The sequence below is a fragment of the Engystomops pustulosus genome, chromosome 1 (assembly GCF_040894005.1).
Source record: "Engystomops pustulosus chromosome 1, aEngPut4.maternal, whole genome shotgun sequence".
In the NCBI taxonomy this organism is placed as follows: domain Eukaryota; kingdom Metazoa; phylum Chordata; class Amphibia; order Anura; family Leptodactylidae; genus Engystomops; species Engystomops pustulosus.
This window is the reverse complement of record NC_092411.1, coordinates 228,790,996-228,808,032: the sequence shown is the minus strand read 5'-3', so window position 1 is coordinate 228,808,032 and position 17,037 is coordinate 228,790,996. Positions and strand designations below refer to the sequence as shown.

The following is a 17,037-nucleotide window of genomic DNA, read 5'->3' as shown; positions in this document are numbered from 1 at the left end:
TATATGAATAATTGGACAACTAGGCTTCACAATGTCTCCTGTCACTGGGCAGTGCTTGATAAACTGACTGCTCCCATTTATCACTGAGGACACAAAACGTCTCCATGCTACCCTTGATAAACCATGTCACAAAATAGAGGAGATGCAGCATTATTATGACTGTGTAGTTAATACAAGCACATCTAGTATATCTCATGCCTCACAGATGACATTCTGAAGTGCTGGAGAGCCAGTAACATCACCGAGCTCTCCGGCACACTCGCGCCTGCGCAACTTAGCACGGCCTGTTTCCCCGTGCGAAGTTGCTCAGGTGCGAGTGTGCCGGAGAGCTCGGTGACGTCACCGTCTCTCCAGCACTTCTGAATCCGGCACGCGCATGGTGCGCCGAGATAAATGTTAATATAATTTATAATCTGTGATACTGGGTTTATTCTACTAATGAAAATATTCTCCGGCACCAGCTCACCCTGAGCTGGTGCCATGTATCTGTGTCTTAGAACTACCACTTTTAAGTGGAAGGTTTCCTTTCAGGTCATGGAGTGAACTAGCCAGTTTCCAGACCTTAATCCCAGAGATAACTTATGGAGGAAGCTAAAACCCTGAAGTCCCAAGTTGCTAAACCACGGCCTCAAAATCTCAATGATTTATAGATGATCTGCAAAGAGGAAATTCCTTTTGATATGTGTACAAACCTCATCATAAACTACAAAAAACATCTGACAGCTGTGCTTACCAACAAGGGTTTTGCCACCAAGTATTAAGCCTTGTTTGCCAAAGGGTTCAAATACTTATTTCTCATTGCAAAATGCAAATAAAGTTATATAATTGACACAATTTTCTGGCTTTTATTTTTGATATTCTATCTCTTAATGTTAAAAGTAACCTACCCTTAAAATTATAGACTTTCTGTGTCTTTGTCAGAGGGCAAACGTACAAAATCAGCCAGGGAATCAAATTATTCTTTTCTTCACTGTTTCAAGTAACATATTATTTAAAGAAAATTGTGTATTCTGAAAAGTAGGCTTATGATGGAGATCCAAATGTGCCTTTCGTTGTAAATGCTTGTAATCCTAATAATGTATGTTCTATTCTATTTCAGTTATTCCTCCTACAAATGTATAAATTAAAAGCTGACTTTTACCAGTTGGGGTGTCTCCCAACACTCTCTCCTTCCAGTGCTGATACACCTGTTTCATAGGATCATTGCTAACAAAAGGTTATCAGTTACGTTTTTAAGAGGTATAGCAGAGCGTCAATTCAATGCAGATTTCTAAAAATATGTTCTTGTTTTGGGGAGTAAAGGTATTTGGGAAAGTAGACTGAAGTAGACACTACTAAAAAAATTGCGATATATTTGTAAGGCCCCCTACCCCGTCCTTTTATGACTCTGAAGCTTCTGCTTCAGTATATGGAGCTGTGTGAGGTGTCATTATTTGTGGGATGGGATAAGGTTTTTCATTAATACCATTTCGACAACTGTACAACCTTTTAATCGCTTTTTATTCAAATTTTTACTTGAGGTGAAATGAGAAAAAGTTGTGGTTCAGACATCTATTTTCTTTTATATCACCAAATACTTGAAACAGAAAAGAGGCAACACCCTCAGGGTATATTACAAATAGTATACTTTATTAAAGACATAAAAAGACAATAGTCAAAAAAGCAATAATGGACAGATACCAATGTAAAATTAAAATGCATGTGTCCAGAAATAATCGCCTTCAAGGGCATACAGGTAGGCAAGACAAAGTCACTACACAATAATGTTAACCCATGGAATAGGGAGATATAGAGTGATAAATGACACTTAGTAGACATACAAATGGTGAGACTAGGCTAGACAAAACCATACCAAGCAGAGAGGACCACATGCAGCTGACCCCGACACGTGTTTCGCTGTCGCGCTTTATCAAGGGGAGTGTCTAGTGTCCAAGGCGTCGGCTATTTAAGCCACTGCTGGCCAATAGAGAAGTTGCAAATGACGGCCTCACCTGGTGGAAGTGGGAGGCACGATAATAATATGTTGTGTCGCAGCTGCACCTAAAAATGCGCGTGCGCCAAAAAGTGTCTCGGTACAGATGGACTGCGCAGGAGCGGGAGTAACAAAGTCGCGCGGGACCTCACACAAGGGAGGAAAAACCGGGGACATTGTGGCGCATGCGCACCTAGTACCGTAGGAGATGATCAAGCACTGAAAAAGGCGCGCACGCACAATAGCATTGAAATAACATGATAGTTAAAAACAAATAACTACAATATCTACTATAGACCCTGGAAAAATATACAATAATATTATTGCACATAAGCCCACACTAAGAAAAAATATATTTATATAATTACACATAAAAAGGCACACATTGATGAAGTGATATGTAAGCATAAAATATGAGAGATGAAGATCTGTGTAAAGTGCATGTATACATATAAAATGTAATTACAGTAAAACGCACATAAAAAATATATATATGAAAATGATGAAAATGAAAGAAAGAACCTAGCTCACAGACTCTCATACAACTAATAATTGAACAGAATACGCAACAACTTGACAAACTCGACAATGAGATCGGTGAGTTGGAAACACAGACCAAACAAATCTTAACCACGGTTGAATTGGCAACCTTTAATGAAGAAATGGATGAGTTATTTAAGACATGGGAGAAACAGATTAAGAACCAAAAAGTTAGGAAATTCCAACGTGATCTTCAGGATGTATCTCTTGGCAGAGTATATAAGTGGAAAAGCCCAAAATTGAACCCGGGAAACCGCAGCCCTTCGCTGTCCTCACTATCATCTCTTGGCGGCATGTCTCAGATTTCCTCGGAGGGGTCAGATGCTAGACCCAGGAGAGGTAACAAAAGGAAATTCGAACCCTATCAGAGGCAACAGCCCAAAAGATTGGCTCGTGGTGATTCAGACAAAGGCCCAAGAAAGTCTGTATTAAAGGTAATCAATTTATCTGATATTGTATTAACTAAAGCCCAAGCTGAGGTTCTCAGTTTGGGCCTGACGTTCTCTCCAACTGATCATTTTGACTGCTTCACAGCAATAAAAGATCTGCATTTGTTTGCCCGCAAGTTGGCCTTTAAAAAGATTTTCCATGAAAAAGAAACATCAATGACACCTGAAGACCGTGAACACCTAGCTTTACAAGCATTGGAGGACTTATTGGAGGAACAGGAGGCAACGGTCATCAAAGGTAGTATTCCTCCTTCTCTGCTACCCCGATCTAAAAACTTTCCTGTTCTCTCCAATTTTCCAACCATTGATCTATTTGTTAAATTGGTCTCTCATGAGTTAAAACAAATACCGAGAGTCAACATGAACAGCAATTGCACTGCAGTACAACGCAAGGCAATTGCTGAATTGAGTAAACTAACCGAAGTGGTGATTAAACCATCTGATAAAGGTGGGAATGTTGTATTGTGGCCAACATCTGAATACGAGAAAGAAGCATTTCGTCAGTTGAAAGACACCACGTGCTATAAGCGCTTAACATTCAACCCTCTGAATAAATTTAAAGAGGATTTAACTGACATTCTAAAGGAAGCGGTAGACAATAACATTCTACCGGAGAAACATATTGACACACTTGTACCTAAATACCCTAAAGTGTCTTCCTTCTATTTGCTTCCGAAGGTACACAAGCGTTTGACAACCCACCGGGACGCCCAATCGAGTCTGGAACGGATAGCCTATGTGAGCCAATATGTTAGTTGATAGATTACTACTTATGCTCATTAGTCGAGACACTGCCATCCTATCTTAAAGATACAACTGATGTCCTAAGAAAATTTGAGGATCTCCACCTGGATTCAGACATGTGTATTGTTACCTGCGATGTCGAGGCTCTTTACACCTCAATACGCCACACCGATGGTATCTCTGCGGTAAAATTCTTCTTAGATACATCTAACATCGATCGGAATTTTGCCACCTTACTTCTACAACTGCTAGAATTTGCTTTGGTAACAATGCTCTCCTCTTATATTACAGTTATCCCTAAGCCAGGTAAAGACCCCTCAGAATGTCCTAGTTATAGACCTATAAGCCTACTAAATTCCGACCTAAAAATATTTACTAAGCTTTTAGCTAACAGGCTAAGTGAATGGCTTCCACAATTGATACACAAGGACCAGGTGGGATTCGTTAGGTACCGACAAGCAGGAGATAATACACGACGTACCATTGATTTAATAAGCTTAACGCAAAAGGCTAAATCGGAAGCCTTGCTCCTGAGTCTTGATGCCGAGAAGGCTTTTGATCGCCTAAATTGGCAATTTATGTTTAAAACACTTGCTCGCTTTGGACTGCGTGGACCTTTTGTGGAAGCCCTGAAGAGTCTATATGCAACCCCTACGGCACAAATACGACTCCCTCATGCTCACTCTGCCCCTTTAACTATAAATAATGGGACCCGGCAGGGATGTCCCTTATCCCCTTTACTTTACGTCCTAAGTATCGAACCATTGGCAGTAAGTATCCGAAATAACCCAAACATTAATGGTATTAAAGTTAGAGACAAACAATTCAAAGTAGCCCTGTTCGCCGATGACGTTCTACTTACACTTGAAGAGCCTCTTATTTCCCTACCAAATCTCCACGCCACTATTGAGAAATACAGCTTAGTATCAGGATATAAAATTAATCACACTAAGACGGAGGCCCTACCACTAAATCTATCCCCCCATACACTGAATTCTTTAAAGAATAGTTTCCAATACTCCTGGTGCTCAGCATCCCTCAAGTATCTGGGAGTCAAGCTTACCCCCACTATTTCATCTCTATATAAAGAAAATTTCCCCCCCCTAATACAAGATGTGAGGAGACAGCTGCAAACTTGGCGTCCTATATACTTATCCCTATTGGGCAAAATCGCAGCAATCAAAATGTCAATTCTTCCAAGATTTTTGTACCTATTCGAGACACTCCCGGTTAGAGTACCAATAACATCCTTACGACTGATACAATCGCTTTTCTTAGACTTTCTGTGGAACTCTAAGAGACACAGAATTCCGAAAACAGTCTTGGTGGCACCAAAATCAAAAGGGGGTCTTGGCCTTCCAGACATTACTCTATACTACTACGCAACACACCTCCGACATATAGTCTCTTGGACATCTTTGCCTGCCTTTAATAGATGGACAGAAATTGAAAAATTATGGCTAGCCCCGGTGCACCCCAGTTCATTAATCTGGGGTCCCCCGACGGAGATCCCTAATTCATCGTTGTTAGCCCCTATGGCCTTCACTAGAGACATATGGCATAGGTGTCGGATCCGCTACTCTCTAGCGACACACAGATCGCCACTTACTCCTTTTTTGTATACCCCACACTTACCCCAAAGCCTTGGAGCAGACTTTGTTACTTTCTGGAAGCCAATGAACGCTTTCCGAATTAAAGACCTGACGCACCCTACAACTAAACAACTGCTCACGTTCACTGATCTCTGCTCGGCATCAGACCAATTTGCAACAGCATCTGACACTTACCCCCAGATTTACCAATTCTGTCTTAAAATATTAGGATCTGTCTCCATTCCATCCCTTACACCATTTGAACGGATATGCCTGAATAATTCCACTTCGAAAGGTCTGATTTCAGACTTATACGCCTTGCTTATAGCACAAATAAACCCAGAACCTAGCAGACATTCATATATGCTCAAATGGGAGGAGTGGTTGGGTAGGGAGTTACCGGAGTCAATATGGAAGATAATTTGGGAGAATGCACCCAGAGGTGCTCTGTCAGCACTCTATAAAGAGAACCAGTATAAAATTTTGATGCAATGGTACCACACACCGATGCTGCTCCATAGACTTAACCCATCCATCCCTGACGTGTGCTGGAGATGTGATAACCCTGGGGCATCTTTATTTCATATATTTTGGGATTGCCCGTCTATTCAGTTTTTCTGGGCCGAGGTACACACACTACTACAGAAGACCCTGGATACTACACTAAGTAAGGACCCAGTGTCATTTCTCTTAGGACTGCCTCCAGTAGGACTGGGGAAATCTCAGGCCAGACTCTTTTTGCACATTTTGAGCGCGGCAAAAACTCTGGTTCCGGTATTTTGGAAAAAATCGACCCCCCCCACTTTATTAGATCTATGTGTACGTATACGGCATATGCGGACAATGGAATATATGACGGCCTCTCTACATGAAAAGACAGACCAGTTCTGTGCGACCTGGGCCTCCTGGGATGCTATAGACCATAGCTTTCTATAGTGAATTACAGACTTTATTGCGGAGACACGTATGAGATACATGGGTAGTTTCTCGTTTCTTTTTGTTTTTTGTTTCTTATAAATACACTGTTTTCCCTTCGGGAATGTTTGTTTCTTTTTCTTAAATTTCCAAATGCTGGTTGCTATTTAGAAGTGAAGTTTCTATGCAGGGTAATAACATGGAAATAGAAACTAGACAGAAACAGCTGTTTGCGTGTTGGAACGATATGTTGTCTACCTGCTGTATATGCTCCGACTCTCGCTGTGAAGGTCTTATTACTTATCACTTTCTATGACCACACTGATTTTGTTGTATCATTTGTAACCTCTGTGAAACTTTAAAACTATTCAATAAAATGTAAGTTGAAAAAAAAAAAAAAGAATTTGCTTTGGTACACAATTTCTTTCTATTCAGGGATTTACTCTACCTACAGCTCCAGGGAACGGCAATGGGGGCGGCATGTGCCCCCTCATACGCCAACTTGTTCCTGGGGCTGTGGGAGAGGGAAATCTTCATTACCAATCCCTCTAGATTTGTGGACAATGTGTACCTGTACGCGAGATACATAGATGATGTGATCATGGTGTGGCGTGGAACAGAAAATGAACTCCATGAGTTCATACAGGAGCTCAACAAAAACGATAAGAACATCAAATTAACATATAAAGCTGGAAGACATAATATTGAATTTTTGGACATTCTTTTTGATGTGGACGACTTGGGTAATGTCTCTTCTAATGTTTTTAGGAAAACAACATCCAGCAATACTCTGCTTCATGCAAACTCATCCCATCCCCATAAACTCATCGAGAGCATCCCAATTGGACAGTTTTTGAGGATCCGAAGACTCTGCTCCAATGATGAAGACTTTGAGACCCAATCAAAAGACCTAAGCCAAAGGTTTCGAGAACGTGGCTATTCGGATCGAGCCATTAAGAAGGGCTACATGCGAGCGAAACATACACCCCGCAAGGAACTCCTGGCACCCAAAACCCAAACCAGGGATAAAGACACTAAGGTGAGGTTCGTAACTAAGTACAACTCACAGTGGGGCATGATTAGAAAGACTCTATCGAAGTACTGGCAGATACTCAGAACCGACCAAGCATTACTACCGTATGTCCAGAACAGACCAGCAATTACCTATCGCCGGTCCAAGAATTTAAAGGACCACTTGGTTCGCAGTAGCTATATGGGCCAGACACCACGCAATGTGTTTGGGTCACGGGGCCCAAGATGGGGATGTCGTCCGTGTGGGGGCTGTGTGGCATGTGCCAATGTCGAGACCACTACCTCTTTTTTTCAATTCAAACAGGCAACGACAATACGAAATTACGCACTCTATCACCTGTACTACATCGAGTGTCATCTATTTTGCCACCTGCCCATGCGGTCTTATATACGTCGGCCTCACAACCCGAGAGCTTCGACGGAGAATCCGAGAGCATGTCTTGGGTATAATAGCAGCGAAAGCAGAACAGGATTTGAACAAACTAAAGACCATCCCCCGGCACTTCAAGGAACATCATGACTGCGAGGGGTCTTTGCTGAAGGTAAGAGGGATTGACAGGGTGCTCACGGATACAAGAGGGGGCAACTGGAGACGTGTATTAGCACAGAGGGAGACCAAGTGGATTTATCTGCTAGATACAGTCACACCCAATGATCTCAATGAAAATATCAGTTTTGCACCATTTCTGTAATTTATATTCCCTTGAGGTCTTCTTCCCTTTTTTTCCATAATAACTTTCTTCTGGGTCTTTTAATTCATTTTATTTATTTAGTTTTGTGTTTAGTTTTTGTTATATAGTCGGTTGTCAGTTGACTTTTGTCTATATGTTGTGTCTCTCACGATTTTCTTTATCTTCTAGATACCCCTGGACTCCATTGTCTTCCTTATGATGCCCACAATCTTCAAAAAACCATTTCCCAGCATCTGCCTCTGCCCCCAATATATTTCCATGCACACATTCCTACATTCACTTTCTCACGTGTGTTCACTGGTTTGCACTGTGTACTTTTTCACCTATTTTTGTTTTACCCCTTTTTTCCCACCACGTCATTTAGCCGTCGTTATATATATATTGAGTCACTGCAGGACCTGAAACTAGGTTCTTTCTTTCATTTTCATCATTTTCATATATATATTTTTTATGTGCGTTTTACTGTAATTACATTTTATATGTATACATGCACTTTACACAGATCTTCATCTCTCATATTTTATGCTTACATATCACTTCATCAATGTGTGCCTTTTTATGTGTAATTATATAAATATATTTTTTCTTAGTGTGGGCTTATGTGCAATAATATCATTGTATATTTTTCCAGGGTCTATAGTAGATATTGTAGTTATTTGTTTTTAACTATCATGTTATTTCAATGCTATTGCGCGTGCGCGCCTTTTTCAGTGCTTGATCATCTCCTACGGTACTAGGTGCGCATGCGCCACAATGTCCCCGGTTTTTCCTCCCTTGTGTGAGGTCCCGCGCGACTTTGTTACTCCCGCTCCTGCCCAGTCCATCTGTACCGAGACACTTTTTGGCGCCCGCGCATTTTTAGGCGCAGCTGCGACACAACATATTATTATCGTGTCTCCCACTTCCACCAGGTGAGGCCGTCATTTGCAACTTCTCTATTGGCCAGCAGTGGCTTAAATAGCCGACGCCTTGGACACTAGACACTCCCCTTGATAAAGCGCGACAGCGAAACACGTGTCGGGGTCAGCTGCATGTGGTCCTCTCTGCTTGGTATGGTTTTGTCTAGCCTTGTCTCACCATTTGTATGTCTACTAAGTGTCATTTATCACTCTATATCTCCCTATTCCATGGGTTAACATTATTGTGTAGTGACTTTGTCTTGCCTACCTGTATGCCCTTGAAGGCGATTATTTCTGGACACATGCATTTTAATTTTACATTGGTATCTGTCCATTATTGCTTTTTTGACTATTGTCTTTTTATGTCTTTAATAAAGTATACTATTTGTAATATACCCTGAGGGTGTTGCCTCTTTTCTGTTTCAAGTATTTGGTGATATCTATTACTGCTGTTGGTACTCTACGGTCCCCTACCATACAGCCTGTACGTTTGGTGTGTATCTATTTTCTTTTGCAGGATTCCTTGCGGGGAATTATTGTTTTTAATATTTTTGGTAAATCGGACATTTTGGAATGCGGCAATACCTGACATGTTTATGTTTAATCCACATTTATTGAACGGAACAACATATACAAGAATAAAATAGATTCCACAATATGAAGGTTGGTCTCGCAGGACCTCAACACTTGAGCGTAACCGCACCGGTACATTACAGAGTCATGAACCGTAAAAATGATATGTGAAATTGTAGCAGGAATTTCCTGCACCCGTTTTGCTGGTGTACCCAACATGTTTATGATGTAGTGCAGTGTATAGTGCATATACCGCACAGTTTGTCTCTCATAGACTGTAATCTGATCAGCTCCCTCTGATGATGTAGTGGGGGGTGATGATGGTGGCACCCATATACAGCTGTGTCGTACAGTTGACAGCCGCGTGTATAGAGTGCGGAGCCCTCTTCATACACCCCTTCATGGCGTAAATATATGTTGGCTGGTTGTTACAGGGTTAAGCACTGAAAATTTACAGATTATCTTAAAAAGAAAATAAAATGAAAGGGCACAGCAAGGGACAAGCAAACGTGGCATTTTGAATGACAAATTACCATAAAAATATTAACCTTGACTAAGTTCAATTTGACATATTCAAGAGATTTGTTAGAACAATGTTGCCAAGATTGAAATAAATGGAAATACTTGCCAAGAAAAGGGATAAAAATGAGGGCTGCACAAGGCCAATGTAAGGCTTGAATTGTTCAGTCAATTTGATCCCACACATCTATTTCTGTGTAGCGTCTATTCTTTAAGAATTTTCTCTGTTATTAAGTATTTATGTGGAAAGGGTTTGATGACCCTAAAAGGGAGATTTTGAAAATTTAACAGGAGTGCATATGAATTATAGATGAAAGAAAGTGGAATCCGAAAGAGCCTGTACTTTAGGAAGTTGTTCTCTAAAGTTTAGGAAGTCTATTTATATAGTGGAATATGCACCGTCTTGTAAATCTTACAGTGAGAAAATAAGACTATAAATGAAAGCAGAAAAATGCTCCAATACTACTGGCTGTACTGAAAGTGCCGAATGGCAGCTTAGGCAGTTGACAGCAGGTGTCTCCATAGACATTTGATAATTTTCCATCAAAATCAAGAATGATAAACCAGGGCAACTCCAGGCACTGTAACTGTAGTAATCTTTTTATATATTTGTTATCCATGGTTAATTAACGTTTGGCATTATGCTAATTAGGTAGAAGTGCTCTGGGGGGCCGTTACCAAGGATCCTTTGTGCTGCAGCTTCACAGGATCACTGTGCAGGGTCATGTCCCTCTCCCACTGTGTGAACAAACAAAGGTGGTAGTTAAAGGGAGCAGTGGAGGGGTGGACGGTGCCTGCCTGTGAAGCTGCAGTATGGAGGGGCTCTGGTAACTGTCCCAGAGCACCTCAGGCTCATTAGCATAATTATAAAAGGTAATTTTAGAAGGAAGCCCTGCATAACAAATATAAGAAGATTACCGCAGTCACAGTGCCTGGATCTATGAGTGTTATCATGATGGAAATTGATGGTAGATTTCCATTAACTTTAAACGTCATTGTACAGAGCCATGTAAGAAGAAACTAATGATACATATTTCTATATTTATTTGTGTCGTCACCTTTGCTCAGTTACAAGATATAATAATTGCCTCAAATCGTCTTGTCCTCTCTTGTTATGATTATTCCATCCACTTTACATTCAGTGGAATCTGATGTGAAACCCGCTAGACAATCTTTTTTTCTGTAAAGTTTTTTGCATTACCGTAACTTGGGGCACCTGCTTTCTAGCCTCTGCTTTAGCCTCTTTATTAATCTGTAGACTCACAATATGCTCACTGTTTGATTTTGGTAATCCAGCATAAATCCTCTCCAAATGAAATTCTAAAATTCATTACTGGAAATGATGAATAATGTTCTTCTGCTGTTCCCTAAGTAAATCAATAGTTTCCATACCACCCACTATTTATTGCTTACTGAAAACCTTGAAGATAGGCAACTCTTCATTAATTTAGGAAGTGGTCTCTGGAGTATCACTTCACTTCTGCTTGTGCCAGATGGAAATAACATGCATGGCACACACAATCTATAAAAAAATTACATGTCTGCTAAACAAAAGAGAACATATACTGGGAATACTCTTGGATTTTAATGTCCTTTCTTTATTTTTCTTATGTTTTTACACATTTTATCTGTACATGAAAAACCTAATATCGATCAGTTGAGCATATCGATCTTTAAAGCATATGACAGATCTTCAGTTACTTTGCTGAGAGGATATTAAACGTTGTTATGTACAACATCTAAGCCTAACCCGGTTCTTTGAAGTCATTATATTTCATAAAAATATATTTCCCAGTCAGCATAAAAAGTTGGATAGAAAATCGATGAATAAACTAAACTTTGCATGAGTGACAAGTTTACACAGTGCTAAGAAAACATATTCACCCGTCCTGATTTCACCCTCCTCAACCTGCTCTTTCTTCTGTCTAATTTCTTCTAATGTCTCTTAATGTCGACTTAAGAACAAACCTAGAGAACCTATCTTGTAAGTAACCCAGGGACTGTCTGTATATTTCATTATATATTTAGCCCTCATGTGCTATTTCCTCATGTGTTCTGCTAAACCAGATGCCTTTATCCAGCATTAAAGAGGACCTTTCACCACCCCAAACTTTCCAAACTGAACATACCAGCATATAGGCTCTAGCATCCTGATTCTGGGGCACTTGTAATTTTCCTCCAAGCCCCCTCCATTCCAGAGATATGTGCCCCATGATTTGACTATTATGAGGGCTGTATGGTCAGAGAGGAGGGGCTGCAGCACAGGTGGGGGGATGTGACTATACTAAAATCCTCTGACACCATCCAATCAGCGTTGGATGGTGTCAGAGAAGAGACTCCTTTGTAAACGCTGAGCAGCGGCAGTGCGCTCTCATGTGTCTGCGCTGCCGGGTGTGTACAGCTGCTTGTCCCTGCATAGAACACGGAACAAAGCGAGATCGCAATGTGTTCCATGTGCTGCACAGGGACAAGCAGCTGCGCGCACCCGGCAGTGTAGAAGCATGATGCTGGGAGCACATGGTATGCTGGGCGCGTACTCAGGCAATTACAGAGGAGTCTCTTCTCTGACACAATCCGACGCTGATTGGATGGTGTCAGATGATTTTAGCATAATCACACCCACCCCCTTTCCCCACTTGTGCTGCAGCCCCTCCTCTATGACCATACAGACCATACGAAATAGTCAGATCCCAGGGCTCATATCTCTGGAACGGAGGGGGCTAGGAGGAAAATTCCAAGTGCCCCACAATCATGAATTGTTGCCTCCCCCTGTGAGGTCATCGGGGTGGCGATCGGTTACTATGACAGCCTCGGGTCGTACAATGACCCAAGGCTGTCTTGTTTTAATCCATTTATTACAATCTATTACAATTTGCACATTGTAATAAATGATGTGGAAAATCCTCATATACTGCCATACTGTAGTATGGTAGTATATAGTAGATCAATAAGACAACCTAGGGTTAAAGTACCCTAAGGGGTCTGAAAAATAGTAAATAATATTGATAAAATAGTTATTTTTAAAAAATTACATAAAAAACACGAACTGTTAAAAATAAACAGTAAAAATCATAAACATGTTAGGTATTGCTGAATCCCAAAATGTCCAATCTATCAAAATATAATGATGATAGAGGAAGGATTAAAGGAAATCCGCACAGGCAATTTGTATGTACGACCTGTTTTTCTTTCTATCGTGATGTCACAGTTTTTAATATGTAACCAATAAAGCTCCACGAGAAACTTTTTATCTTCATACAAATTGCCTGTGCGGATTTCCTTTAATCCTTCCTCTATCATCATTACTTTTCACCTTGGATCCAGACCAGGAGTCCCTCGTATCCAGCACGGCCATTGATCGGGACGTCTCTACTGAAGGGTGAGCACACACAAAAAATATATTTTTTTTTCCTATCAAAATATAATAATGGTTATTCCCAACGTTTAACCCTGTAACAGAAAATTGCCATTTTGCAAAATATGAAATTTTTTTAAAAAAGTGATCAAAAGGCCGTACTGTCCTAAAAATAGAAGCATCGACAATGTCATCAAAAGTCGCAAAAAATGACACTACACACGGCTCCGTACACCAAAGTATGAAAAAGTTATTAGCGCCAGAAGATGGCAAAATGAAATTTTTTTTTTTCATAGGAGGTTTTAATTTTTGTAAATGTATGAAAACATTTTAAAACCTATATAAATTTGGTATCCTGTGATCATACCAACCCAAAGAATAATGCAGACATGTCATTTTGGGGCGCACAGTAAAAGCCCCCCCAAAATGGAGCAAATGCATTTTTCACCAATTTAATTGCATTTGAATTTTTTTCCCGATTCTCAGTACACGGCATGGAATATTAAACACTGTCACTATGAAGTGCAGTTTGTTATGCAGAAAAGCCCTCACATAGCTCTGTACATGGAAAAATAAGAAATTTATAGAGAGTAATCCTGCATATCATGCTCTCAAGTGTGCTCCCACTTTATACTCCCACGTCTATAGTTAGGGACAAGTTAGAAAAAATCATCAATGATGGAATTATTGTGGGCATTTTTAAAGAGTCCAGTTTACAGGATTTAATGCCGGATTTTCTCAATACCCCTATTTTTTACATGTTATCGAAGACACACAAGGGACTGTTTCCCCTAAGCTTCAAACCAGTTGTCGCGGGTACCGGCTCGTTGCTAGAAAAATTGTCATCTTGTGTAGATAACACATTACAACCTTTTGTAGAATGTATTCCAGGTTTCAACAGACAGCTTTGAGGTCCATAAAACTAGGGATAAAGTTAGTTGGACCAAAACAAAATACCTGGAAAACTTGTGATGTCCCTTCGTTGTACACTGTCATTCCTTACCATTTAGCCATACAGACGGATGTTTTTTAATTTACAAAAATACAGTAAATTTTCCTGTGAAATTATAAAATACATTGCTGATGTTTTGTTTTTTTTTCTCACTAATAACTTTTATATATTTCACAATATGTACTTTTTCCAATGTCATGGTTTCTCCATGGGGTCCAAAATTTTGTCTGAAGTATTAAATAACGGGGTACGTTATGTATCTAGAAATGCCCCCTCATTGGGCAAAATCATTGCTCCTCACATGTTTGTAACACAAACTAACAAAACATTTTGGAAGCATTAAAGGAAGCGCTAAATGTGGACATTTAATGCACTTATATACTTAAAACTTCTCAATTTAATTCCTTTGTTACCATGAAATCTTTTAGTATAAATACTCATTTAAATTGCTTGAGTGACCATGTAGTTTATTTCACTGCCTGACAAACGTGCAATGTCCAATATGTGGGCTGCACTATAAGAAGTATGGAAAAAAGAATTTCTGAACATGTCACTGCAGCCCCTAAACAAAGGTCTACTTTACCTTTGGGTATATCTGGATTATCTAAACATTTTCATGATGTCCACAGTTGTGATATTTCCCATCTGTCTGTTATTCCCATAAAACGAGTGATCCGCTCCCTGCGGGGAGGTGACCTGGACTAGGTTACTACGTTCCCAAGAAGCTCACTGGTTTCTAACTCTTCAGACTAGGTTTCCATGTGGTCTTAACTATAAAACAGATCTAATGTTTCTCTATTAATTATGTATGCTATTTACATTTCCATGTTTAGCTTTCTTTTTATTTTCTCACTTCGGGAGGTTCGCCCATCTTATCACGTGATCATTCAACTATTGCTTAAATACTCTGTTCAGTGTCTTGCATTTTAGGCAGCGACTAAGAACCTGCTGGTTCGAAATGCATCAAATTTTGACATTCACAATGGATGTCTATTGATGATTTTACTTTTAGTTTTTCCTAATAAAGTGGAATCATAATTTGCTGATACAAATGGAAGCTGGACTCACCTATTTTTTTGCCTGCATTGTTTGCTGGTTCCCCAACCCAGATGTCTGTGCTTCCTCGTATACAGTCTGTCATCATGGAGGTGAGCTGGACTGTAAACACTTTTTTCTTTTTTCTATTGCTGTTACTTTGTCTGTGCCCACAGTTATAGGCTCATGCAGCTTTATATCATCTATCTATCTATGTAAAATGAATCAGCACTCCAAGTCCAACAAGATTAAAAGTGAAGTGGAGTTTCCGTCGATTTGATGTCTACATGAGTTCCTACCCTGGAAATCTCTGCCCCCAACTTGGAGGGGCTATCCTGAACACTGTGGACATCTATCTATATCCCAATGAAATAAGCAGCACACCAGTGAGCCTTGCAAATGTCTTCTCTATTTTTGCTGAATAAAACATCTTGTATGCAAGAAGGTATTGCAACAAGAAGGATAGTCTTTAAAGCAAATTTGGAAAATTATGCCTACAGGGCTGTTTGGTATTTTTTGTGGACCAACTTTCTTTGGTGTATTTTTTTTTGTTTGTTTTGTTTTTTGATCATTCTAGGAGATTTCCTGGCAAATATGCGGAATGTATGCAAAAATTTAGCTTTAGGAACAGATCTTTTTCTATAGCAAACATATTTGTTTACAAAACCTTTTTTTAATGAAATCCCTCTTATGACTTGTGCCTTTCATTTTGAGGACATTGTTCCAGTTATTCTAGTTGCTGTGGAGATTAAAAGAATCCATGGGGAACCGGCAGGAGGCTGGAGCCAACCTCTCACATTAAAGCAGGTGAGTACTTTTCTAATGTCGCAGTGATGGGAGAACTGAGAGAACAATTTGTTATCCTTTCACAAAAAGTCCAGAAGAGTAAATAAAAAATGTCCTTAATGTTATTTGCTTATGCCCACAGCAGTTTCAAGGCCACACTGTTTACAATCATACATATTTCCGTTTTAAAGAATAAGGTTAAGTGATACTTTGCAATTTTTATAATATTCACGGATGCTTTGTAAAATACCTTTTCACTGCGATCCTATAACACTTATCTTTCTTTAGACAATCAGCATTGCATTTGGATCATAGAAATTCGACACATAATGCAGAGAAAATGAAGACTGAGTGGTCTCATAAAACATTTTTATCATATACAGTCATGAGAAAAACAAATTACATCAAACAAAGTTTTATGATTTGTATTAGAACAGAATAAAAATATTTCATTAGAAAGTGTACTCAAAGTAAATACAACCACTAATAAACAACACATGACTCATAGTCCAGTGTACAGTATATAGTGATCAAAAATGGGCTGAAAAACAGAAAAAATTGTGTTAATATTTAAATTCTACCCCATCCACTCCGGACCCCCACCAAATGATGGTGCGAATGGAGAAATCTCAAGACTATGTTTAGTAGGTTAATTGTGTGCATAACATACATTTATTAACCTTTCATCATGTAATCCGCTACTGTAATCTACAGCTACTGTGAAATTGCACTGGTACAAAGATGGCGTCTGTGTCTGAAGACTACTCCCAAAGATGGTGCCGACATCTAAGTTAATACCTTGGTAGGCAGGAATGTGACCTCCCAGAAGTCGTGGCCATCTCAGATCTTCCTATGAAGAAGAGACAACAACAGAACAAAGCTAGCATCGCCTACTCTTGTTTCTAAATGAGTTTGTATATTTCCTTGATTAAATCACAATAATCTGCGCCTCTGACCAAGAGGGAATTATACCTGATCTTTG

General features: G+C 39.8%; 1 protein-coding gene across 1 annotated transcript; it reads left to right on the top strand.

The window, feature by feature from the left end:
- The first annotated feature begins 6,689 nt into the window (after positions 1 to 6,689).
- LOC140105535 (uncharacterized) lies at positions 6,690 to 8,387 on the top strand. The gene is made up of 3 exons (XM_072129529.1): positions 6,690 to 7,251; positions 7,549 to 7,786; positions 8,105 to 8,387. The coding sequence occupies exons 1-2, from the start codon at positions 6,814 to 6,816 to the stop codon at positions 7,762 to 7,764; spliced, it is 654 nt and encodes a 217-aa protein (XP_071985630.1). The 5' UTR covers positions 6,690 to 6,813; the 3' UTR covers positions 7,765 to 7,786; positions 8,105 to 8,387.
- Positions 8,388 to 17,037: the final 8,650 nt, after the last annotated feature.